Here is a 26,053-nt window from a genome sequence, read left to right as displayed (position 1 = left end):
CAAGCCCGAGGGGTCATCAGGCAGGACAGGACAGACCTCTCCCAGTGGCAGAGGACAGCAGAGGTGGGAGGCGTGGTGGGCTGAGACCCCACGACCCAGCACTGCCCCCGCCCAGAGGAGCCCGCCCACCCTCGGGTTCTCTGATGCTGCCAGGCTGGGACTCGGGGGGGGGGGGGGGGGGGGGAGGGGACGACTCTGGTGGTCCCAGTGCGCCAGGCAGAGGGATGGCCTGGGGGAGGGGGGGAGCTCTGCCTGCCTGGGGACCAGCTGACAGCAGATGCAATCTGTGTCACACACGGCAGCTGCCCGGGTCCCATCCTGCATTTGGGTAAATAGAAGCCAGGCGGGGCAGTTAGGAAAACTCACTATTTTAAATGCTACCTCACAGCGAGCCTGTGGTTTTATTTCAGACCTTTTCTTTCAAAAGATTTGCATATATTTTTTTTAATGGGAAGTCGATATTTAAAGATTAATACATCGCGCCCAGCTGCTGGCTTTGCAGGAAGTGCAGGCTGACAAACCCTTCCCAGGCTGTGGAGGCCGCACCTCCGCTGACATCTGCCCAAGGCTTGGGAACCTGATGGCACCCAGTCCTCATCGCTCAGGCACTGTCCTGTCTGCCGAGTAAACTTGGGGAAAAGTAAACTGGGGCAGAGAGGGTCCTGAGACATCCCAGTCCCCTCAGGGCCACCGCCAGGCCCTGCCTCCAGGCTGCCACTGCCTCCCAGGAGCGCTGGCCGGCACTGAGTCTCTGAGGACACTAGCTTTGCGGAGGGGGCAGCTGCACCTCAGAGGAAGGAAATCAGAGGTGACAGCCATGACGGGACCCTAGGAAATCAGCCCACGACCCCCAAACCCAGAGGGCCCAGCCCCTAACACAACAGGGCCCAGCCGGGCACCTCACAGCACCCCCCTCTCCCAGAACTGTTGTCACTAAACAGCCTGACAGCCATCAGGGCAGGTCCACACCCACAGGCCCGCTGGGTGATGCTGGCCTCCATGGGGTGCCCGCATCCGTTCACACAGTCCTTGGGGTGGGGTGGGATGCTGAGCCCACAGGGAAAACCGGGTGCCCAGCGGGAAGAAGGAGGTGAACTTGGCTCGTGTGAAAGGGGCCAGGGGCACGGGGGTTCGCTCCCTGCCCTTTGAGGGAGCCGTGGCCTGTCCTGGCTCCGCAGAGTCTGGACTTGGTGCCGTTGGTGGGGATCCGAACCCCGTGAAAGCCCACGACAGCCATGGTTTCCCTCCAAAATCACAGCAGGTTCTCACGTCACTGTTTCCACCTCCCGCTCCTCAGACACATTTCCTTCAACAGTCAGATGTCATGGCCTCACCCAACGACCGACCGACTGACCGTGAGGCCAGTGGCCAGCACCCCGCAGTTGCGAGCTCCGCCCCTCCCCCTAGATGGCTGGGTTCTGGGCCACCTACTCCCTGTAGCCTCTCCTCTGGGGCTCAGTCAGTCCAGTCCCTTCCCCCCGAAGTCCCTCCAACGAACCCTTCCATGAGAGACACGCCAGCTCCCAACCACAGTGTCCCCTCCTCCCCCGGCACCTTGTGAGGAAGGAACCGATGCTGTTCTGCCTTCTGCGGGGAAAGAGCATTTGCAGGGACGCCCAGCCTTTGGAACACTCGCCCCCCAGCCTCCCTGGGACTGCAGCCCCCTCTCTGGGTGGGAAGCAGGCTGGGAGGGACCTGGGAGGAGGCAGGAGCCAGGACACGGCCCTGCAGCTCGGGCAGCTCCCGAGGCCTCGCTCAAACCTTCGCTGGGGTCTGAACGGTTTCTCCGATGGATGATGTTCTGGTCACTGATTTTTCCAGTTCACAGAAGACTGGGAGGCAGACGTACGGCTAGGAAACAGCCAAAGACAGCAGGAAAAATGTTCAGGGAAGGATTAAAAAGGGAGAGTTTTAAGGAGAGCCATGAGGCGCCAAGAAGCTGAGGCTTTTGGCATTGGCCTGTGTTGGTACCCACCAGCCTGCACTCAGCCCTCTGGGTGTCGCCCAGCACGGGACGGGGACCTCCACCCTGAGCTGGTTCGATGGGGCCCTGCGCGCTCTCTGAGAATGCCACACACAACGCACGCCCTGTTCCTGCTCCTGGCGCGGTTTCCTGGGCGACCCAGACAGGGCCCCATCCCCACAGTGCAGAGCAAACATGCCCGTCTCCAGGGTAACAGCCGAGATGCCGGCTCCCTCCTGCAGGGCTGACCTCTCCTCCTGGAAAACGGTGGGTCTCTTTTAGGCCAAAATGAATAGAATTGAGGAAAGGCCTTATCTGGAGGCGGAGCCTAAGACTTCTGTTCTCTTTCGTGTTTCTAAAAATAGGAGTCAGGAGGCCTGAGCAGCGGGGAGGTCTGCATTCCCGCGGGAGCCCAGGTTCGTGGTTTCCAGGAGGAGTGCCTTGGCCAGGATACAAAACCACGGGATGATGGGACAGGGTGGCCAGGCCTGCTCGCTCTCCCCGAAGCCGCTGGGGAGGGAGCCGGGCTGACCCTGTGCCATCCGCTGGAGCACAGCAGCAGTCACAGAGCTCAAGGCCAGCCCCGCCCTTCCCCGTGCAGGAAGGAGTCCTGGCGGGGGGGCTCGCTGGGGCCACACGCAGGCTCTGGGCCTTCGGGGATGTTGGGGTCCAACCTCTCCTGCGACCTGAACAGGTTTCTTCTGAGGAGGCGGCCTCGGAGCCTGAAGAACCAGCCCAGCTTCCAGCCACGGCCTCCGCTGGGCGGCAAAGAGGGGTCACAGAGAGTTGGGTGGCCCGCTGGCCTGTGGACTGCTGAGCCTCTCACACATACAACGAATCCATGAGAGTTCTTAAGAAATGGATGACGGTGAATTTATCTGTAATTGTGGAACAAGGGGGGCCTTTCCAAGTAGGAAACAACCCCCAGAAGCCCCCAAGGAAGGACTCTGTCCGAGGGTGGACGTCAACCTATAAGAAGCATAAAATGTTCGCACAGAGAAAAAATAATCTAAAAAAAAAATCAAAATACTACAAACTGGGGAAAGGTATTTGCAATAAACATAACAAATGAGGGTGCACTTCCTTAAATGACAAGAAACCTATACAAGTTCTCGAGCAAGCCAACCCCACAGAAAAGGCAGGGCCGGGTCACACGAGGCAGCAAATCAGACGTGACACTGTGCCACCTCCCTCCCCATGTGCAGATGTCAGTCACCGTGACAAGGAGACACCAGCATGACTCTGCAAAGCACAAGGCTTGTTCCACGTCATGCTGGAGGCGCTGGGCAGGTGCGGGGCGAGCCTGCCGGGAGTGTCAGCGCCAGCTGTCGGCGGTCAGGCGCACCGCTCTTTAGGGCGATGGGGCCGCTGCTAGGAAGCTCCACCATCGATACACACAGAAAATTCATCAAGATCAACGTGCAGTGATGCTCACAACCTATCATTCAAAGCCAAAACAGTCCCAAGACAACCCAGGTGAGCGGGCATGTGCCCTGACTGGGAATCGAACCGTGACCTCCTGGTTCATAGGTTGACGCTCAACCACTGAACCACACTGGCCGGGCATGAATGGCTTTAAAAATATGTATATCCTCAAGTAGCCCCCAAGGATGTGGTCCTGGAGCTCAGCCTGGAAAGGCCTGGAAACACTGTCTAGGAAACGGAAATGTCACTTGGAGAACATGGCTCTAGGAAGACGACGGCTGCAGACGGGAAGTTTCCACTTTGCAGCTGGTGAGATGGTTTTTGTCGGCCAGTGGAAGCCCTTCAGAGCTGGCTCAGGGAGCAGAGACACCCCCAGACCTCGAGGGAGACACTGAGATGTCAGGGCTCCTCCCACGCGGGTATTTCAGCCCCTGGGAGGCAGGAGGTGGTCTGAGCTCTGAGCTATCCCTGGAGGATGGAGCATGCTCCCCGCCCAAGAGGAATCGTGTTTCCAGGAGAAGGTTGTTCCCGCCTCCATCCGCACCCCCTCCCCCCACCCTGAACGGGAGATCCATTTCTCTGGGCCCACGCTCTCCTTCCCTGCGCGGCCAGCCGAGGCTCAGCCACCGTCCACACACCCACAGTGCCCGCCGCCAACGTGGGCGGCGGGGAGGCGCTCACCGTGCCGGGCTCAGGAGGAGCTGGGGCTGCGCTCAAAATACCCGGAGCACCCCTTCGAGGCGCCACGTTCGCCGCTCCCTCTGGGCTTTGCAGAACCACCCACCACGGAGCTCCAGAAAAAGGCAGACTCATGCCGTCCCCTCTGTGGCCACGTGTCTCCAGGCAGAGCCAGGCCACCAGCCCGGAGAGAAAGGCTCCCGTGTCTCCTTCCCCAGGTGCCAGGACCCGCAGCCTCCAAACAGAGCCCAGGGTCCTCCCCTCTCGGAGCAGCTTCCTGGCAGTTTCCTCCCAGGAGGGGCAGCTACCCAGTCTGCACCTGCCGGCCGGCCTGTGCTGCTCATTGAACCGAGGGCCACAGGCTTCGCCAGTCAAGTCCCCACTAAAGGAAGCAAAGCCGGTGACTGTCAGGAAAAGGCAGCACAGGGCATCCTGACCACCGCTCCCCTGATGGGACCAGGGGCCCTCCGTGCAATGTCCTGCCACCAGCCGCCACTCTCTGGGCACTGAGCCCGCGGAGTGCTTCCACAGCGTCCTATTTGTCACCGGAGGGCAGGGAAGGCGCGGTGCTCCTGGGACGAGGCCCAGGATGGGCCAAGTGACCGCCCACTGGTCCCGCCTTGTGGAGGAGGGCGAGTCGCCTTCAGCCCCTGTGTCTCCTCTCGGGGCTGAGGTCTGAAGAGGCCGGCCCTGCGCTGGGTTCGCTGGGCCCAGGGACCCCACGTCCTCTGCTCCCCCACAGGGGACCACTGTCAACACGGACACCCCACCAGGGAGGAAGGGTGAGGCCTGGGCAGCACAGGTGGGCGCCACGGGGCGGGGCGGGGCCAGGCCTCTGGGATAGGCGGCACCTGGTCCTCCCAGCCAAGGGCTCCGTGCTCATTGACTGTAGCCATGGAGGCAGCCCGGGAAGGCCTTCCCTTCACCCAGGCGGAGTGACCCGCGGGCCAGCGGCCGCAGGGACAAAGGTAAGCCAGAGGGGAAACGCGAAGGGACAGAGCAGACCAGACGGCAGGTGCTCCCAGGAAACAGGCCGTCACTGACACTCCACAGCAGAGATTGAGAAGGCGCTGGCGCCTGGGGCGGGGGGGGGAGGGCGCTCCCTCTGTGACCAGCCTGGACACGAATTCATCCGTGGCACGGGCTCTGCTGGGAGGGCCAGTGGGCGTCCTGATGGGCCGGCTCCAGGCCGCGGGGAAGGACCTGGCCTCCAGAAGGGCCGCCGTGCTCCGTGGGTGCAGAGGAGGCAGGCAAGGGCGCAGCGTTCACAGATCGGGGGCAGGGCGGGCGGGAATGGGAGCAGGCAGCTGTTCCCAGTGCCTGCTGCAGAGCCTAGGCCACTGGAGGGAAGAGCGGGACCCGTGGGGCCCTCGTGGAGGCGCTGCGTGAGGAAGTGAGCGGATGAGGCTGAGGGGGCTGTCTGGCTCTGCTGCGGGGTGACTGTGAAACCATCAGCTGTCGCCGCCCACTCCCCTCCCCACGGCCCCAGATGGCTCCCACTCTCCCCACGCTCTGCTGGAGCCCACTCCCAGACGGCTCCTTGTGGCTGCCAGGCCCCGCCCCACCCCACCACCTTCCCCACCGCAGCCGAAGGGCAAGGGGGCTCAGAGGTGACAGAGGAGCCGAGACAGAACAGCACCCCTGCCCATGTGGCTCAGAATGTGGTCTTCCCGTCACAGATTCTCCAAATTCCAGGCCTTGCTGCTGAGGCCCTGGGGGTGTCCACAGCTCAGCCTCCACTGGCCAGTTGAAGGGAGGCATCTTGTGGACACAGGGACACGGTGGTAAAGCGACTTCCACCAGGCAGGCTTGAGGACACTCTCCCCCCTTCTCCATGCCCCCCTCCCCCATCCCACAGGATCTGCAGGGGCCCGGCAGGTGCTGCCAGAAAACAGCTGGAGCAGGTCAAGAGGCAGCAGCTCACCTGGAGAACACGGGAAGGGGCAGCCCGGGGGCTGCAAAGCCATCCCCATGCAGGGAAGCAGCGGCAGGGCTGCAGCCGGACCACCTGTCCCAGCGACGGGGTGAGTTCAGGGTACAGCATAGTCCTGCCGCGCTGGGTGGACAGTTAGCAAGATCGCCCCTCAAGCCCTCGCATTCGAACATGGGGAGATGGATGAGAAACAATGAACAGATGGCGCCCTGGCCAGGTAGCTCAGTTGGTTAGAGGGTCACCCTGATATGCCAAGGTTGCAGGTTCCATCCCCGGACAGGACACATACAAGAATCAACCCAATGAATGAATAAATAGGTGGAACAACAAATACCTCTGTCTCTCTTTCCTTTCTCTCCCAAATCAATAAATAAAATAACTAAAAACAAACAGCAGATGGGAAATAAAAAGAATAGCAAGACTGCAGACTCAAACACATCAATATGTACATTCAAGTACATGGATTAACCATCCAATTAAAAAGCAGACATTTTCAGGATGGACTTTAAAAAGCAAGACTCAACTATATACTATTTATGAAAGAACTACTCCCATTTAAAGATACAGATGGGGTGAAAACAAATCTATCCGCAAATACAAACTGAAAGAAAGTGGCCAAATTAATATCAAATGGAGTTCGAGGCAAGAAGTATTACCCGCGATAAGGAGGGACATTTCATTGTGATAAAAGGATGGAAAGAAGGCGAGGTGTGGGAGGCACAGCCAGACAACGAAAGGAAGAGACAGACTAGCCCAGAGAGCTGGACCAGTCCTCTCCTTGTCATCATAGACAAGAAAGACAGAAAATACAGAATACTGCTATAAAAGGGAGGCATCCCTACAAACGTTACCAGGAAAATAACCACCTTAGGCCAACCAGCTCAACCACTTCCATGAAATGGAAAGATTCCATTCCGTAAAGACACAATAACCAACAGTAACACGAGAATACTGGGACCCCTGAAGCCCCCATATCTGTGAAGGAAACCGAATGTGTGTTCAAACCTTCCACAAAACTCCAGGCCCAGTGCCCTCACTCGGGAATCCCAGCGGGCATTTCATGGAGAAAGAACACCCGCCTCACCCAGGCTTTCTCAGAAATCAGCAGGGGACCCCATACCAACACCAGACCCGGAGGTCACGAGACCAGAAAACCTACAGCCGTGTCCCCGACGAGCGCAGATGTGACCACGGGTGAAGTAGGAGGAAGCTGCACTCAGCAATGCGAGGTGGGCACACCGTCCAGAAGTCAGCCGATGTAGCTGACCACATTGGCTGAGTGAAGGAGGAAAAGATGTGACCACCCCACAGACCAGGAAACGCATTTGACAAACTTCAACGACCACAAGTGGTTTAAAAACAAGAAGCTCGGCACATGAGGAGGAGAAGGTGTCATACTTCATGGCGAAATCCTGAACGCTCTCTCTGAGACCAGGAAAAAGGCAAGGGTGTCTGCTTGCTCCACGTCTGTGCACCATTGTGCGAGAGATGCCAGACAGCACAGTAAATGTGCAAAAAGCAAGAACTAAAAATGTCTTTACTCAGCAGTGACATGACTGTGACACAGAAAACCCTGGGAACTCTACAAACAAGATACTGAAATAGGTGAGTTCTGCAAGGTTTTAGGCTACAGTCCATATGTAACAATTGATTTTAAAAATATGAAATATGTAGGAACAAATGAAAATGTGCGACGCCTGCACAGTGACACCCGTAATGCATGGTGACAGACATGGAGGCAGACTCAATGCCACGACAGAATAAACGCCGTGACGCGGAATGTTCGTGGGCTGGGAAACTCCCATAGGTCCGTTCTCTCCGAATTGATCAGTAGACTCAGTGCAGCCCCAATCAAGATCAGCCAGCTGCTCGTAGGCGCTGACAGACTGATGCTAACGGACACCAGGGAAAGGCCACACATCTGGAACAGTCAAGACAACCTGAAAAGGAAAACCACGCTGGAGGCCAACACATCTGCTTTCAAGACTTTCTATAAAGCTGTGGTCCTCAATACAGCGCGGGGTTGGTGTAAAGACAGACATACAGATCAATGCGACAGGACGGAGGCCAGAAAAAGGCCCATGGTTATGGGCTTTCAAGAAAGGTGCCGGGGAACTTCAATGGGGAAGGACAGTTATTTCAGGACGCGGGTTTGGGTCACACAGGAGGAGGAGCGGGAGGAGGAGCAGGAGGAGGGAGGAAGGGGACAGGGAGAAAGAGAGAAAGAGAGAGAATGAGAGAAAGGAGAACCTGGACCCTTCCTTCATATCAACACAAAAATCAACTTGAAATGGAATATAAACAAAAAGTAACCGCTCAGACCATAAAAATTCTAGAAGAAAACACAGGAGAAAATCTGTGTGGCCATGACTTGGGCAAGTATTTCCTAGAGAGGACCCCAAAAGAGTGACCCGTAAGGAAGAAACCAGTGAAAACTGGACTTCATCAAAATGTAAAACTCCTTTTCCAAAACCAGCGTTAAGAACGGAGAGGGAAGGAGGGCTGTGGAGACCTGGCTCCCCCCACCACGGGCCGGCTCCAGCGCACAGCTGGACTGACCACAGGCGTGCAGGGACTTTCTGGGGTGATAGCGACAGTCCACAGTCGATGGCAGTGGTGGTGACAGGACTGCACACCACGATCAGAACTCACTGAATCACATCCTTAAAACGAAAGGGTTTTATTTTTATGTAAATTACGCTTCAATAAAGCGGATTTCCAAAATTAACCGTTTCTATTCCTGGCCTTGAGCCCCACCCTCTCACACATCAGCTCGTCCATTCTCTCTTTCTATTCACTTCAGTTGGATTCAACAAGCATTTATTGAGCACGTAGTATGGGCAAGGCCGTGTGGAGTCCAAAGTGAACAGAAAGCGGCCTTGCCCTCGTGTCTTTGCTTCGTTCTGAGGAGGATTCCCCTGCCGCGGGAGCTCACTGTTGGAACACGAAGAGCTGAAATCAAGAGAGTCCTGCACTCGGAGCCGGGGAAATCGCCAGGGAGTAAGTGGTGATTAACGGAGACTTTCTGAACCTTTCAATTAACTCAGTCAGAAGAGGAGCGAACGTGCCTTCTCTGGGGCATTGCAGTTTTCTTTAATTAAGAAGAATCAGAGTTCGCGTTGTAAAAGTTTCTTGAGAGCCCACTGGGTCCAAAGCCAGGACTGCCTGGGTCTGGGTGACAGCTGTCCGCCCCCCACCACCCCCTTTCTCAGCCCGTGATGCTCTCACAGACTGCACTCGTGGCCTGAAGATTTGTCACCAGTGAGAGGGCAGGGCTCAGCTCTCCAAGGCCAGGAACCCTGGGAACAGGGACACCTCCCCCATAACCCTCCCCTGGCCCTTGCCCTCGGGGGTGGAAGTGATGAGCGTGACAGGCAAGCTGCACATCTCACCTCCAGCCGCGACACACAGCTCTGACCACGCCTGCCACCCGGCACTGGAGACTCTGCCGCAGACAGGTGGACAGACACATGGCTCCGAGTCCGCCCGTGAGCACAGGGTGGCCATTCCTAACCTCCCGCCCCAATGAGCCGGGTGCTGGCAGTAGGGAGTGGGCAGTCCACCTCCCTGTCCGCCCAACAGAGAAGCGGGCAGGAGGCAGAGCTCACAGATGGGGTCCATGGTTGGCTCTGCCTCCCCTCAAACGCCAGGCCTCTCTCAAGATCCCAGGCTTCCCCTGCAGGGGCCCCAACAATTCCAGCTCCTCCTTAAAGAGGCGAGCAGCGGCATCAGGGGCAGCAGTTGGTGCCACCATGGCCCCTTGCACTCCCACGGGCAAAACAGTCCACGCGGAGTGGACGACCCGGGCAGCAACGTGGAAGTCTGGTGTGGTGTGCACACCCAGGGCACTCTTGTGCAAGCAGGGGCCCTCACTGGACTGAGGATGGGGTCTCGGCTGCTGTTTGTATGTACTTGTGTGTGAGTGAGTGCACACACAACTACATACAAACACAATCTTATACCCTCACAAATACATATGCACCCATACTCACACATGCACTCATAAACACATCTATGCACAATCTCACCCTTGCACGTTCATACGTGTGTATAAACATTCACTCATACATGCACACCTGCACACACTTCATACGCACTTGTGCCCATACTCACACACATTTGCACATACTTGTACTCGCACACACATTTGCACACACACTTGTGCTTACACGCACACTCAGGTTGACCCACACCCCCCAGGACAGCTCGATAGCCTTAGGGTGTCAGCCCTGGAGCCCCCAAAGTGCCCTGGTGTTGGTAAAAACGGGCAAGTGGGGCCAGGCTGTGCAGGTCACAGGCCTCCGCCCGCCCCTGGCCTGGCTCTGAGGCCCACGTGAGGCATTGCCTCTCTGAGCCTCTTTGGTCTCATCTGCAAGCTGAGGCCATGACTGGACCATCTGTCTCTGGGACGTTCTGGCCCAGGAGGCATGATGCCAGAGGGGGGACGCCTGAAGGCGATCAGAATCAACACCGAATCCCCCGGTCCGTCAGCCACACCTCGATGGCACTTCCCCGCTGTGGCAGTTCTCGCAGGTTAGAGCAGTGGGGGCCGTGTGGCAATGTCGAGGCACGACTGTCACAAACACAGAGGTGTGCCCTGCATCCGTGGATAGAGGCCAGGGATGCTCTAACATTCGACAGGGCACAGCCGGCCCACCGCACGGAACGGCCCGCCCAGGTGCCAGCATGCTGGGCCAGCCGGGGTCAGCGGTGGCCCCTGCCCCCTCCTCCAGCCCCCGCTCCCAGCTCAGCCCGGGGAAAGGCAGGGGGTCCTGCAGACGGAGCCACACCCAGCTGAGGTCCCGAGCCGCCTCCCGCACAGGGACTGCCCCGGGCAGCACCCGGCCTGGACACCAGGCACCCCTCTGCTCATCGGCCAGCTCCTGGGCTCCTGTCAGACGGGTGTTTCATAACCAGCTCACATACCAAGTTCCCAGCCTAATTCAGGAGCGGCTTCCGGACAGTGGCGCCTGCCGCCGCCGAGACTCATCCATCACATTTGGCCTCAAGGAAGATGCAGGCAGCCTCTGAGTCTCCTTCCCACAGCCGGGGCAGTGCCCCCCGCTACCTCCCCTCCCGCCTCCCCCCGCTGCTCCTGACTGTCCTCAAGCCCCGCTCTCTGGGCCTATCCCTGCGAGCACCCCGTCCGTGCTCACCGCTTTGACAGCCCGGAACAGACAGCTCGCCCATCAGAGAAGGTGGAACAATCGGCAAGGACAGACGGAAGCCAGGGTCTGACCGTCCAAATGGCCACAGGCTCCTGTTGCCCATAGGGGTGGGGGGCCCTGTGCCTGGCCCCCCAGTGCCTTTGCCTCCCCCCCGGAAAGCACTGCTGAAGGGGCGAGACTCACACTGTGCCCTGAAGGCCCCGATTCTTTTGAAAGAGAGTTAGGACTCTGGGAGGTCCCTTTCTCTGAGGTCTGGCTGACTGGTCTCCCCCAAGCTGGCCCTCCTGTGAGAGCCCCCCATGCTGTACCCCTTCCCATATCACACTAACAAGGTCCCGCCACTGAAAACAGAGCCCTCGCTGGGAAAAGCATAGCAGGCTGGGCTGGGGAGGGGGGGCCGGGGGGGGGGCACAATTTTATTTAATAATAATAATAATTATTATTATTATTATTATTATTATTTTAATCCTCTCTGGAGGATATGCTGAGAGAGAGAGAGAAACATTGATAGGAGAGAGAAACCTTGATTGGTTGCCTCCCATATGCACCCTAACTGGGGATCAAACCCACACCCAGTATGTGCCCTGCGTTGGAATTGAGCCTTCAACCTTTCATTGCACAGGATGATGCTCAACTAACTGAGCCACTTGGGCCAGGCGGGGGGCACAATTTTAAAGTAGGCTTGAAGGACACATGGTCATGAGTGCTTTCACCAAATCACTGCACCACCCGGCTGCCCATGTGCTTGGCAGGTGGTCCCTCTGGCCTCTGGGATGGGGGGGGGGGGGGCGTGTGACTGCTCTGGCCAACAGCTGTGGGCAGATGGCCTAGGTCACTCTCAGGCCAGAGCAGCTGGGGTGGCGGTTAGAATCAGAACTTGCTGTTGAATGTGCTGGATTTGAAACATCTATGAGACACACGAGGGGTGGTGTCAAATCTGAGACTGGACAGAAAAGTCTGGAATGTGGGAGGCAGGCTCCGGCTGGAGATTCAAATTAGGGAGCCATTGGCATATGGATGGCATTTGAAGCCTGAGATCACCCATGCGTGAGTGTAGTGAGAAGAGAGCGCGGCGGAAGGGCCCCGGGGGGCTCCAGCGTCAGTTGGGAGAGGAGGACATGGAGCAGTGGACATCCTGGAAGCCACGGGAAGATAGGGGACCAAGGAGGGGACCCAGAGTGACCAGTCTGCCACGGGTCAAGGATGAGGAGGGCTGCGAACCAGGCATGAGACTTAGCAACGTGGAAGGGACCTCACAAGAGCTTTGGGTCCACGGGGACAGATCCTGACTCCAGTAAGGAAGGACCGGAAACAGCGAGGAGACAGTGCTTTCGAGGAGTTCGGCTGCACACGGGGAGAGGAATAGGGCCGTGCGTCAGCAGGACCTTCTCGCCGGGGAAATACAGCGCGTTGTTATTCACTGCGCGCCCCTTCCGCATGCCTGCACCATGTCCCCCCAAACCCCACAGGACTCACTCCCGCCCACCCTCGGGAGCTGGTGAGCAAAGGTCAACATTATGAAACGTGAGCTCAGCACAGTACAGAGCTCAGCACAGTACCGAGCTCACCGCTGAGCCCCGGAGGCCAGACCTGGGCCTGTGGCCGCTGTAACAAGTCCCGCCTGTGCACACAAGCATGAAGAGTCGTGATGTGAGTCCTGAAGGCAAAGAGACCTTTCTAAAGTCAGCTTTTAAGTTGCTGTGAGAAACTGTGTGCTCAGCGCCTATTTTTAATAAATTGGAGGCAACACTGACTCCCACCCACACCATCTCCTCGGCTTCAGAACTTAAATAACATCAAGCAGGGTTTTCACACGATCGACACGGCTGGCAGCACACGGAGACCAGCTATGGGCGCCCGTGGGAGCGGAGACGAGGACAAGTGACCCGTCTCCCGGCTGGACGGAGCCAGGCCACGGCGAGCCCCTGGCCGCCTCTCTGTCCCCAGCCATGCTGACCTCCGTCAGATGCCTTCATGTTTAAAATGAAAAATTTTAGGACAATGAGAAAAACATTTCTGATGAAGCAGGCATCCCAGTTTTTAAAAATAACAATAATTTCATTAATTACAGCTTCTCCCGAATTGTCTCTAATTTCGATCATTAAAATCATTCAGCGCGCTGGACCAACTGGTGTTTGGGGAGCAGAGAGGAGCCCAGCACGTCCTTCAGGGCACCTGGCCTGTGCGTGCCCCGTCCCTGGGCGGGAAGGAGGCACCCGGCTCTGAGCTTCCTACCAACGAGGGACCACGGCCACAGGGCCCAGGCCCTTAAAATAGACACCAACGGGCTCAAGAGAGGTCCAAAGAGCTGGCCTGGGGCCTCCCCAGGAGGGTCCCGCCTGGTGTGGCAGGGAGCACCCCATCAGGACCCCACAGCGAGCCCCAGGGGTGTGGGGGCTGGACCTTCCAGGTCTCCATGCAGGGGGCGGGAAGACCAGCGCTGGGACAAAGCCACAGGGGACCACAGGGAGGATCGCCCACACAGCCTTCCGCAACCTGCCTGGGTGGGAGCCAGGAAAGATGCCCAGTCTCAGCTTACAATAAAGGAAGAGGTTCGGGGTGCAGCCTTAGGGGAAGACGCAGGAGACAACATGATAGTTGCATGTTGGTTACGTAGGTAACAGGCCAGGAGCAAGACGAAATAAAAACTAAACAAAAAGAGTTCACCACGCTGCCACCACGTTGTGGTCCAATCTCCTACCAACGCCCCTCACGCATCAGGGCCGGTGACAAGGGGACCGGGCCCGGAGGGCTTCTGCCCTCGCTTAACGATTATACCTGCTGCATACCTGCTCAGCCCTCCCTCCTGGAGTGTCCACGGGCCAGCAGCACTGGGGACTGCTGGGGAAGGCAGAGTCCGGACCCGACCCCCGAGACCCACTGCGGTTGGGGGAGCTGCTCGGGGCGGGCCTGGCTCCGTGGGAGCAACGCTGCTCCGTGGCTCTGCCTCCCCAGACCACCTCAGAGCCCCATCCTCAGAGTGAAGCCTGAACAGAAATGACCTCCAGGGCGTTCTTGCAGCTCTTCTCCACTGGAAGCTGAGTGGTTACATTTTTTAAAGAAAACTGGCGTATTTTTAGCATTTTGAAACGTAGAAGCAGATGGATGGACATGCAGAGCTGACATTTGTTACATAAAGAAATATGACAGGAGGTCCCAAGCCCACTCTGGACCAGCCTCGTCAGCCACGGGGAGAGAAACGCACCAGAATCCACGGCTTCCCAAAGGTTCCCCCGCTCACCCTGTACTTCACGGGGAGCCCAAGAGTGAACGTGCAAGGTGGGCTGGACTACGTGCCCTCCTGCCCAACTGGAACCCAAACCCCACCCCCACACAGGGGCCCCTGCAGTGTTTCTCCCACTGATAGGAGCCCAGGCTCTGCAGCCACCAGGCTTCTGGCCGCCGGGGCCCTTGTGTTGTGGGGGAGGGGGAGCTGCCATGGGCCCACGCTTGGCACACAAGGAGAGCCACCCTCCTGCCCGCCCCTCTCTTCAGGGTAGGAGGGAAGGAAAAGGCACCTGTTAAAACTCACCCCCCACTGGAAAAAGACTTAGTAAGCTGGGGCTAGGCCAACACTGGGAACTACGGCCCCATGAGCACTATGGGGTCAGCCACACATGGGCTCTGGGCAGCGCAACAAGGAACAAGGAAGCACCAGGAAGTAGCCAGCGAGTCATTCTCTGCAGGTGACATGACCGACCACCCACAAAGCCCAAGAAAACAACACAGGAACTATGGCACAGTGGCCATACCCAGGGCGAGTATTGTTCAAGGACGGGTTGCTCCACCCAGCACTACCCAGTGTGAAACGTGATGGGTGGAAGGATCCCACTCACAGGTCAACAAAAACAGGCAACCAACACACAAGAGGAATTCGTTTTAAATTTAGAAACAGCCCCAATGCGCTCAACTTAGGAAAGTGCAGGACTCGCAGGACGAAAACATCCTCATTCTATGTTAAATATTTGTCTGAACTGAAAACTGCGATGGAAAAAGTAAAACCACAGATGTACTTGAAGAAAATGCAGGTGGAGATTTCCAAACTGAATTATGTCCACCTGTGCCTGGGAACCGGCTTCAGAAACACGACACCGGGGCAGGAAACTGCCAGAACCGAAGATGCTGATGGATCTGACCACACGAACATTAAACACATCCGTACCAAAACCCCACAAAAACAAGAACTAGCAATCCTACCAAGTAAATGGTAAAACGTTCGGGGCAGCATCTATGTATTTGCAACAGTGAGAGGAAAAGGGCAGCAAACCTCCCTGTTTTGACCAGGAAGCGCTGGTCAGGGTGGGTGCCAGCAACTCAGAAAAGAATACGAACACCCCAAACACAAAAAAGCAAAGGTGATCAATCTCATTGGTAATCAAAGAAGCTCGAAGAATTAATACAACCTCTACCTTTTAGATTGTCGAAAAATGAAAACACCACCAGCACCCACAGTTGGTGAGGACTCGGGGAAAGTATTTTCAGGGGGCAGCAAGGAGCAAACACTGGTCTCCCTTCCTGGCCCCCCCCCCCTTTCTCTCTGCTCCGGCCCCTCCTGCCGGTCAGTAATTTATTTATGTTTCCTTGTCTACTGTCAGTCTCCCGGTTTCCCCTTTGTTCAGTTACCCCCCACTTGCAGCAGCCACATCTACTTGGTCACCGCTGTAAAACTAGCACCCAGAACAGTGACTGGCTCATGGAGGGAGCTGGACAGGTGTATCAAACTATTTTACATGGATGCTCCTCTGATGTGGCTGTCATTCCTAGGGATTTACGCTAAGGAAATAAAGCCAAATGTGCAAAGATGAATATACAAACATATTCACTGTTAAATTGTTTATGGTATTTGTAAGATGGAAATGCCCTACAATAGGGAATTAAGTAAACAGCGTTATGTTTACAGAGAGGAAAGCTAGAAAGCCGTGATTATCAGCCCTGACTGCCCATCAAAATCACCAGAGGTGGGGCTCAAAGATGTGCTGATGTCTGAACTCCTCCCTCACCAACAAATTCAGCCCATGTTTTGGGGAGCGGGGCCCGTGGAGTCCAGGTCACAGCCAGGACTGGGAACTGCTGTTGAAAATTTAGCCAACAAGCGATGCTGCCGATCTACACGGCGTTCGAAACGGATTGCTAAGTAAAAAGCAGGTGATGACAAAAGCGTATACGGAGAACGCTCCCATTTCTGTGTCAAGGAAAACAGTGTGTTTCTGGACAGCTGGGCGTGCGAGGACATTCCTGGAAAAAGGCTGGGAAGATGCACGCTGACACCTCTAGGAGCTGGCGTACAGATGTCTTGGTTTTCCTGCTTAGGACCATTTTAGGAAAAACAGAGAAGTGTGAAATCCTTGCAAATTTACACATTGTGATACTTCTCTAATTAGGATAAAAACAACAAAAAACAAAGGCCTGTTTTTAATTTTTATAAAGGTGACGTGAGAACCAGATAGCCCTCCCGCCTGCCCCCACACCGGCACCCAGGCTGGGCTCTGCACAGCCTGCGCGGGTTCGCTTACTCCCAGTCTCTCTGGACAAAGGCAAACCTGTCAGCATGAGACAAGCCACAATGGCTGAGAAAGGCGGGGTGCCCCCCAGGCTCCCCAGCTGCTCAGCAGGAGGTGCTGTAACCCCCTCTAGCACAGGGGCGCCTGGAAGTCAGGGAGGGGCAGAATGGGAGGAGGGGGGCTGAGGGGAGAGAAAAAGTTGGTCCTTGGTTCTGGGGTGAGGAAGAGGCTCAGAGAATCCGGGACATAACCCAACCCCTGCCAGATAAGGACAATGGCGCTAGACGCCACAGGACTGGCAGCGGTGTGGGACACTGAAGATTTTTCACATCACAACTACGGTTATTAGTTGGAATTTACCTGGCACTTTGTTAAATTGCCCTCTTATTTTCCTCTTTCTTTTCCCCTGCATACTAAATTTGATATATTAATTGGGTGTTTTAATAAAAAAAAAAAGTCACCAGGAGGTTTCACATTGCCATAGCAACCATGCAGTCCCAGTAAATGCGAGTCACCAGCACCACCCAGTCGCCTCTTTAAGTCTGCTCCCCAGGGGAGCTACCTGGAGGGGATGGGTAACTTCACACCCTCACCTGGAGAGGAGGTGGGTTCAGGGGGCACGACTCCCCCCTGCAAGACAGTCCTCTCTCCTTTCCAAACCCTATTCTTTCCATCCAAATAAACCCATGGCCTTCATGCTAAGATCTGCATGTTCTCTCTGCAGACACAGCTGCGACTCGAGCCGTAGGAGCCCTGATGGTGACACGCAGTCGTGGAATACAAGTGGAACAGAGTGGGTGCCCACCCAGATAACGTCTGCCCAGGGACAGGTTTGGCCTCCTGGTCTCACATGTTCGGTTTGGGGATGTGGCCACCGTGCCCAGGGACGAGCAGGTGATCGGTGGTCACATGTCCTAAAACGCCAGCATCTGCAGCCAATATCAGTTACCACCCACAAGCCCAGAGGGCTGGTGCCTCTGCCACCCTTTCGCAGGCAAATAAGGAGTGGGGGGGGGGGGCATGTTAAATAATTCCCCAATCAGACTGCGAGCATCATAAGGAGACTCTGTGCTCTTTTTGCCTCTTAATGATCCATGAATTCTGAAACATAACACACTCAGCACGTGGAAAAATTCTACCTTAACAAGCGGAAGGCAGCTCCGTGCTTTGTGCGACATCAACCTCGCTACCTGTACCTCGGAGAGCGCAGTGCGAGGGCACGAGAGAGTGGCCAGCTCTTGGCTGACACCGGCAAATGCTGAAAACAGATGTATTTCTCAGACGTGTTCTCTGCCTGCAGGAGAAAGCTAGACGTAAATCTGCTTCCTGACTAGTTCCTAGTTCACCCGGGCTTTCTTTATTTTGAATATTTATGCTAAAAACAAAGACATATAACGTGAAACATCCACAGCAGTGCGTTCTGCTGTCCCCAAGTTCAGAACAAATGAAAGCCAGCCCCAGATCACACACCGTGCCAGTGTGGCTGGTCCTGGATGCCCGTCCTGGGAGTGCAGGCAGCCATGACCCTCCCCTACTGGCCCGACCAGCCCCGGCCCCCACCCCAGCACCAGAGCAGGCTGCCCATCACTCCATCTGACCACGGTCAGCACAGGCCTGCACACTCACCAACATTGGCCTGCGGTCGGACTATTGTAATTTCCTATCATACTTAAATTATTTATCAGAAATAAATAGCTTGGGCTGTCACGCTGAGCTGTGCTCTAAAATTATAAAAGACCCATCATACTCTGCAGGCTGCCTACAAATGAAAAAAATTCAGATCTCAACTATTTTAGGAAAATGTCAAAAAACATCATATGTGTCATCACTGTACCATTTAAACGTGTGACATCTGCAGAAGGGCTGTGTGTTTGCACGTGCATTGCCACGGTGCCCCAAAGGCGGACACCACACAGCCACCTTCCCTGCAGGTCCTAAGTCAAAGGCTCCTGGTGCCCAGCAGGACCCGGGAAGTGTGCCTGGATGGCCTGCTGCCTGTCACCTGCCTTCCACCAGCACCAATCCCTCTATGGCCACTCAAGGGACACCTGCACTCTGGGTGGGCAGCTTTGCCTGCAAGAGGTCATGAGAGGAAACCAGTTTCCCAAAGGGAGGTCTGTAAGGAAGGCTAGGCCTCTCCACCGCACATCTGTGTGCAAAGGCTGGGCTGGGGGGGGGGGGGGGTAGCATATGCCTTCACCCTGGAGAGGGAGAGTGAGGGCCAGGGGACCCGGCCACCTGTGGGGGACTCATCTCCCTTGCACACTGGGCACAGCACAGGTGAGAGTAATGAACCGAGCCGCACACAGTCCCTAATGAAAAGGTACAGCTCTTGGTACAAAGGGCGGTGTCGTACCTAAGTCCGGAGCCGCCCGATCGCCACTGGACATGGAGGACTCAGGCGGGGCCCTGGACACGCGTGGGCACCGCAGGCACAGCCCGCCAGTTTCCTCGGAAACCAAGCAGCCCTGGGACGCCTTCCCATCCCGTGGCCGCAGTGTCTGGACGGGAGGAAATCCTACTGCCACGGCCCTCCTGCGAGGGCGTGTGGGGTCCCCACGCGGTCCCCAGAGCTGCCCGGAGCCTCCACTGTGCGGCAGAACTCACCGTCCTCCTTGTCGTCAAACACGGGCCTCCGCGCCGGGGCCCCCGACATGGACGAGCTCATCCTCTTCTTCCACTTGCTCCACGCAAACAGGGGGCGCGGCTGCGCGCGGGCATCGCCCGCGTCCCGGGCTCGAGGCTGGCCAGCGGCGGGCGGCTGCGGGGCCAGGGGCGCGTCGGGGCCGGCGGGGCGCGCGCGGCCGGGGGGTGGCGAGCCGGGGGGCGCTGAGGCGCAGCTGCCCCTGCGCTCGGCGCCGCTCCTCATCGCCGGACCTGGGTGCGCGACGCGGCTGGAGCCCGTGGCATGGCCCGCCCGCCGGGCTGGGAGCGGGAGCGGGAGCGGGAGCGGCTGGCAGCAGCCCCAGCCTGGGCACTGGCGGGTCCCGGAGGCCGTGCGGGCTCCGCGGACGGAGAGGCGCGGGGGCGGGGCCGGGGCGGGGCCGGCGGGAAGGAGCCCGGGCGAAGCGGAGCGCAGGGGCGGAGACGGGGCGGGACTGGGGCCGAACGGCTCGCGGAGCCTTGTACCCGCCCCTCACTTCGGGGGGCGGGGGGCCCGTTCAGCGCGCATCCAGGGACCGCGGCCCCGCCTGGACCGTCAGGACAATAGCGAGGGAGGGAAGGCCAGGTTCCCCTCGGAGTAGCCTGGAGGCCTCCAAAGGATGGAGTCGTGGGCGGGGACAGCTCCGCCCGTGGAGGCCCCGCGGAGCCTCCCCACCCCCGCTGCCGCCGTGAACAAAGCCGTCCCCGATTGCCGCCACTCGAACTGGGGAACCTTACGCATCAGCCTGCGGCTCTGCGCTTCTCAAGGGCGCGCCGGGCCGGGGATGGGGCGCTGGGAAACGGCCACGTTGGAACCGAGGCCGGTCGCGTTCGGGATTGGCAGCCCGGCGGCGCTGCACCGGATGCGGATCCCACCCTGGGGTTGCAGGTGGCTCGCAAGACTGCGCCCCGGGAGGGATGGGGAGCAGGACGGGGGAGGGGCGGCGGCAGGGCTGGTGCAGGAGCCCCTCCCCAGGCGACAGGCTCAAACACGCATTCGTGCGTGCCGGGGTGGTTTCGGCACTAAGCACCTGCACCCGCGCTCTCGGGGTCCCCTTGGCTGGGTCTCTGGTCCGCTTCCCAACGCAGGTGCCAGGGCCCCAGTGCTGAACCAGAGCTCTTGGCGCAGGTTCGCGTCCCAGGACTGCCCCGGGGATCGTGTGCCTGCGTCGCCCAGGGTCCCCTGGCCCTGCCCATGTCGGAGAGGGGCCTGAGCGCTGACCGCTGGCCTTTCCACAGCCTTTGCCACGTATGGGGGGGGGGGGCGGGGCCCGGTTTGACGCCGTGTGAGATCCCCTATCGCCCTGGCCTGATACTCTGGAGAACCAGGTTTTGCTGTGGGCTGCTTGACTTTGACTTTAGGAAGCCTTTGTCTCCTTAAGTTCTGCCTTCCAGCCAGGCCCCAGAGCGGCCATTCCTTCCTACCTGTGACCGAGGGCCTTCTGCCCCCGGTGACAGCCTAAGTCCCACTCGAAGGTGCATGGTCACCGGCCCTGCGGGTCTCTTCGCAGGCCACTGCCTCTCCCTCCAGGCACATCCTTCAGCCACTCTGGGCGCTGCCCCGCCTAGCTGCCCCTCACCCCTGGTTGCGGCGCTAGGGCTCCTTGTGCATGGATGGAGCATTACATTTGTCCCCGCCCCGCCTTTGAAGTTCACTGTGGCTCCTCCACCTGCTTGACCAGCGAAATGTAAGCAGAGGCGACCTATGTCATTTCTGGGCCACACTTTAGGGGCCAGTGCTGACTGGCCATACATCACTAAGGGACCACCTGCCCACCAGTGAGGACATGAAAGACAAGGGAGCAATCACCTGTGAGCCACCTAGGGAAGCCCCACCCACCGCTTCTGCGGGTCCCCTGGCCTGGCTGAGGTGCAGGCCTGGGTCTCGGGTTAAATTTCAGGAGCAGGGAGACAAGTTCCCAGCTCCCCAGGTTGGACGCAGCCTTCTGAGCTCCCACAGCCTCTGTCCTTGGCTTCCTCCTGGAACTGCCACTCATGGGGGGCGGGGGGAGGTGGGAAGGGGCACGTGGAAGGCACTCAGCCCTGCCTGCACAGAGGAGCCACTGTAGGATTCCACCCCGCCCACTGAGTCGGGGCAGGGATGCTCTGAAGGAGGGACACGCGCAGGGACCCACGGCAGCCTCCGATTCCCCAGGGCAGACGACCACACCCATCTGTCTCCTCTCCCTCCAAGACCCCCTAACGGGGCAGAAAAGGTATAAAAAAGTATAACTTTGCCCCTTAGACAGGGAACAAGAGAAGGGACATTAGTGGAAAAATATGTTATTGCATTAAGAGGTTGGCTGGAAAAGTTACTGTGAATATTGGAGAGACCAGAGCCTTGGACGTAGCAGGTCTACAAGGGAAACGGGGCCTAAACAGAGGGAGGGGGCGCTGGAAAAGCTGAACAGAGCAGTTGAGCCCCAGGATGAACCCCCCCCCCCACCACCACCACCACCACACACACACCCTGAGCACAGTTGGGGCTGGACAGTTCTCTGGATAGAAGGACCATGGGCTTCTGACTCAGGGACACCAGGCCCAACAGAAGACAGAGCGAAGGGGCCTGCAGGGACTGATGGGGACATCTGCACACTGGCTGAGCCCCAAAGGCCAAACCAGGCACCTGCCCCCAGTCAAGAAATAGAATCTCCTCTAAAGAAACTGAGCAGCTCCCCAAACCCTGGCCCTAAGATTTGGGGTCCCTTCACAGGCTCCAGTGGGAAAGAAGAGGAACCAACAGAGCCAACGGGCCTGAGAGCCGGCCTGCAGGCAAAGGACACAACTCTGACTATACCTGGCCCAGGGCAGGTCCAGGGTTGCTCAAGGATTGGATGGTGGGAGCCAGGACAGTGTGAAATAGGGTACACCCTGTGGGCAGGGCACAGAGAAAAGGTTAGGAGCAGCCCAGCTGAGAGCAAACCAGGTCTGCACCCCTGCAAGCAACTGTGAAGTTCTAGGGGTGGATGGGGGGCCAACTGTGAATGGAGAGGGGGCATTGAGGCCAACAGTGTCCCTGGGTGGCCACACTGACCAGAAACCTGACCTGTCTTGTTTCAATGACAGGAGACCAGCAATGAGCCAGTACACACACAGGCAGGTTTGTGGAACTTGGAGATCTTTATATTTCATAATTTTACCTTTTCCAGGGAGAATGTCACTCTGGAGCAGGCAGGCGAGGTGGCCATCACCAGCCCACACTTCCCTTCGAGTCTGGGGCCAGCCACCTCTGCCCACCAGACCTCAGAGGACCAGGCCCACCTCTGCCCCCACCCAGTTTCTGTGACACAGAGAAGCCCATCCTCCCCAGTTGCTAGCCTCTCAGAAGCACCCAGTGCTGCCTCTCAGTTAAACTTCAACCTTGACATCTGCCCAGTGGCTGGTCAAGGACAAGGGCCATGTGGGCAGGAGCGATTGGGGGAGGGAGGGGTCCTTTCCCCCGCCCTTACTTCTGAAGCATTTCTATACAAATTCTCCAGAAAGCAGGGCCAATCCAATTTTCTGCATCATCTTGCTTTCTGTAGTTGTCCTCAATCCTCTTTTAAAAATAGGCTTATTCATCTTCCTAGCTCCCTGATTTATCTGGGAAGCTATGAAGCTAAGGCAACTCTGCAACACACTTGCCGCCATCACCTCCCCAGGAGAGGTGGCACTGCCATGCTTGCAAGGTCAGGGTGTGGGTCTCTGCAGGAACCAGCCAGCCCTGGGCCTCAGAGGGACCTGCACCCCACCCCACAGGCAGCTGGCAGCAGGGAAAAGGTGCTGGGCCGGGAGTCCAGAGGCTGGCTCCGCGGGCCTGGCAGGGACGGAGACGAGGTGACCTTGGGCAGCCTCTCTGACCGGAGTGGAGGCCTCCGCTCCCAGCAGGTCGGGCCCAGGCCAGGGGTCAGTTCTCACCAGATGGTGAACCTGCTGGTTCTCCACAAAGATCCCCGGGGAGAACTGGTTTCTCTACTTTAGAGTCTTGTTTTAGGGGGAGGATCCCCAGTTTCTTGTGCTCCCATTAGATGTGCATGGAAGAAGGCAGGTGACCGGAGATTCAGAGCCACCCTGGGGACCCTCCATAGGTGCAGAGGCTGTGTCAGGCCGTGTGACCTCCCTGCTCCTCTGTCTCCCTGGAAAATCAGGGTATGACCCCACCTCCTGGCATGAGAGAGATGAGCCATGGATGTTGCTGGTCTGCCTGGCACAGTGCTCTGCATCTCACGGCATTACTCAGAGCTCGCAGCCCTGTGACAACATCCTTCTCATGGCACCCCGTGTCACAGAGGAGGGAAGCAGGCCTGGGAGGCAAGTCACCGCTGAGCTCACTGCCGTAAGCTTGGGAATGACACTGTTGACACCCGTAAACAACTCAGCCAGACCCCGGATTGACCGGAGCAGGTGTTAGGCGCCTCCTACCCCAGTAGATGGGCAACACATTCCCGGTGCTGCCCCTCACTAGACGAACTCCTCCTTTGCCTTGTACCAATCGATGCACACCAAGTGACAGATGTAAAATGTAAATGTTCTGAGGGGACAAATGTAACACCGATAAGCAGCCACCCACCTCACCAGCACCCACCCTCCGACCCTACCTGTGCACCTGCACCTGCCTCCCCCAGGCTGGATTGAGGGACCACCTGTCCTCTGACCCACTGTTCGTTTCCTGGGGTTGCTTCCAGGGGTACAGCCCTGGTTGGGGTGCGTACTGGAGGCAATCAACGTGGTGCTTGAACAACAGATGCTTATTTCTCACAGTTCTGGAGGCCAGAAGTCTGAGGTCGTGTTGGCCAGGCTGGTTTCTCCTGCGGCCTCTCTCCTTGGCGTGCAGATGACTGTCATTCTGTGTCCTCACATGTGGTCCCTCTGTGTGTGTCTGTGTCCTCGTGTCCTCTTCTGATAGAATACCAGTCCTATTGAATTAGGGCCACCCGTGTGGCCTCATGTAAAGACCCCATCTCCAAACAGGGTCACATTCTGAGGGGGTTCAGACTTCAATGTGTGAATCTGGGGGCACACGGTTAGCCCACAACTCTTCCCACATGCTCTCTCGTCTCCTGCCTGCCCCCAGCCCGGGTTATGGGCCAAGCCATTCCTTGGTTTTTCTCACTCACACTTGCAACTTAACACTCAGTTTTGTTCGTATGAGAAACGTTTGTGCTGTGTGAGGTCTCCTGAGACTTCCTCTTTCTAGGATTCATCCTTGTGGTTGTGAGCAGCTACTGTCTGTCCATTTCACGGCTTTCTCTTGTCCTGGCCTCTGACATCCGGCCCAGTTCTTGCTGAAGAGAGAGAGGCTGCTGTGGACGTCTTTGACCGTGTGTCCTGATGGGTCTCCACACCTTGACCTGGCTCGGGGAGACCAGGTCAGGATGACGTCTGGCCTCCCCAATGGAGGGATGAGAAATGTGCTTGTTGCAAGCGGGAAGTTTGTTATTGTTGTTGTTGATCCTCACCCGAGGGCATTTTTTCCATTGATTCTCAGGGAGAGTGAAAGGGAGAGAAACATCGATGTAGGGAGAGACACATCAGTTGATTGCCTCCAGCACGCACCCCAACCAGGACTGGGGATGGAGCCTACAGCCAAGGTATGTACCTTTGACCAGAATCAAACCCAGGACCCTTCAGTCCAAGGGCTGATGCTCTATCCACTGAGCCAAACCAGTTAGGTGCATGTGGGAAGTTTTCGGTGACTTGTTGCAACAGCAATTAGAAACAGGTACACTAGGGTTAAGATATGTGGTTTTTACCCTATTACATGTGAATTTCAAGGTGATGAAAACCCATCCGAAATTGTCCTGAAAATAATGATCTGTTTGAGCAAGAGTTCGTGTCTGAAAGCCTTTAGTGACACTGAACATTAAGCATTCACTACATTTGACTTTCCTCTTGTGTAGCAGATATGCACCATCTTTGCAGGTGAGGTTTCCTACGAAGCTGCTTCATCTCTGCTGCTTCCTCTTCAATCAGAGAACGTGCTCTGCTTACCAGAAATTACTGAAAGGTGAGGCGGCCTGTGCTTTGGGGAACACACCTTTCCCAGCTCTCCTAACGGAGCCACAAGAGGCATTTTGTGTGAGATTGGGGGGTGGAGGGCAGCCGTGAGGTAGCAGCCCTGATGTCTTTGTACCTGGAAGGTCAGGGCAAGGGCCCAGGTGTGGCTGCGGCTCACTGTCCTCATTGGTGGGAGGCCGGGGAGCAGCTTTCAGCTTCTCCAGCTCCTGGGTGAGGCCTGCGCTGGGTGAGGAACGGTGCCACTTGTTCAGGAGGAATGGCGCCGCTTCTGCAGGACACCGGTGGCCCATCCACCATGGGGTTCTGGCTAGAGCTCAGGGCGTCCAGCCTGCAGCAAGCCACCCATCCTCAGTTGACCTCCAACTTCCCCTGCCTACCACGCCCTGCACCCATGGATGGCACCCTGGGACCCTAGAGGACCCAGGTCTACCACGGGCGGGCTTTCAAGTTCTGGACGCAGGGTGGGCGGCCTGAAAAGCGTCCTTTCCCGCGTGCTTAGCGGCTGTGCTCAGAGACCGTGTCCTCAAGCCCAGCTCGCTCCCGCCACCTCGCGGTCGGCTCTTCGCGCACCATGACTCTGGCTTTGGTGCAGCGCCCCTGGGTCAGGAAGCCCAACAACCTCTCTCCTCTCTCTCGGGGTCAGGGGGTCACGGACCGGGACCGCCTGGCAGAGCAGGTCGCGGGCAGCGGGCCAGCGCTGGGGACCCCAATGAGCGAGACCGCCGGCCCCTGCCCCGCGCACGCG

At 57.5% G+C, this 26,053-nt stretch overlaps 1 protein-coding gene across 2 annotated transcripts in view; it reads right to left on the bottom strand.

Moving 5' to 3' along the window:
- STK32C (serine/threonine kinase 32C) overlaps positions 1-19,624 on the bottom strand; it is a 36,683-nt gene extending 17,059 nt beyond the window's left edge. Inside the window, exon 1 of one of the 2 annotated variants that reach the window (XM_081104919.1) lies at positions 19,276-19,624. In XM_081104919.1, coding sequence (XP_080961045.1) covers positions 19,276-19,537 — 262 coding nt within the window. In that variant the 5' untranslated portion in view covers positions 19,538-19,624. The remainder of the gene's footprint in view (positions 1-19,275) is intronic. The other variant, XM_081104918.1, reaches the window with a different exon arrangement.
- Positions 19,625-26,053: the final 6,429 nt, after the last annotated feature.

This window comes from Myotis nattereri (assembly GCF_964212035.1).
Source record: "Myotis nattereri genome assembly, chromosome: 13".
Classification (NCBI taxonomy): domain Eukaryota; kingdom Metazoa; phylum Chordata; class Mammalia; order Chiroptera; family Vespertilionidae; genus Myotis; species Myotis nattereri.
This window is presented reverse-complemented; position numbering and strand designations above follow the sequence as displayed.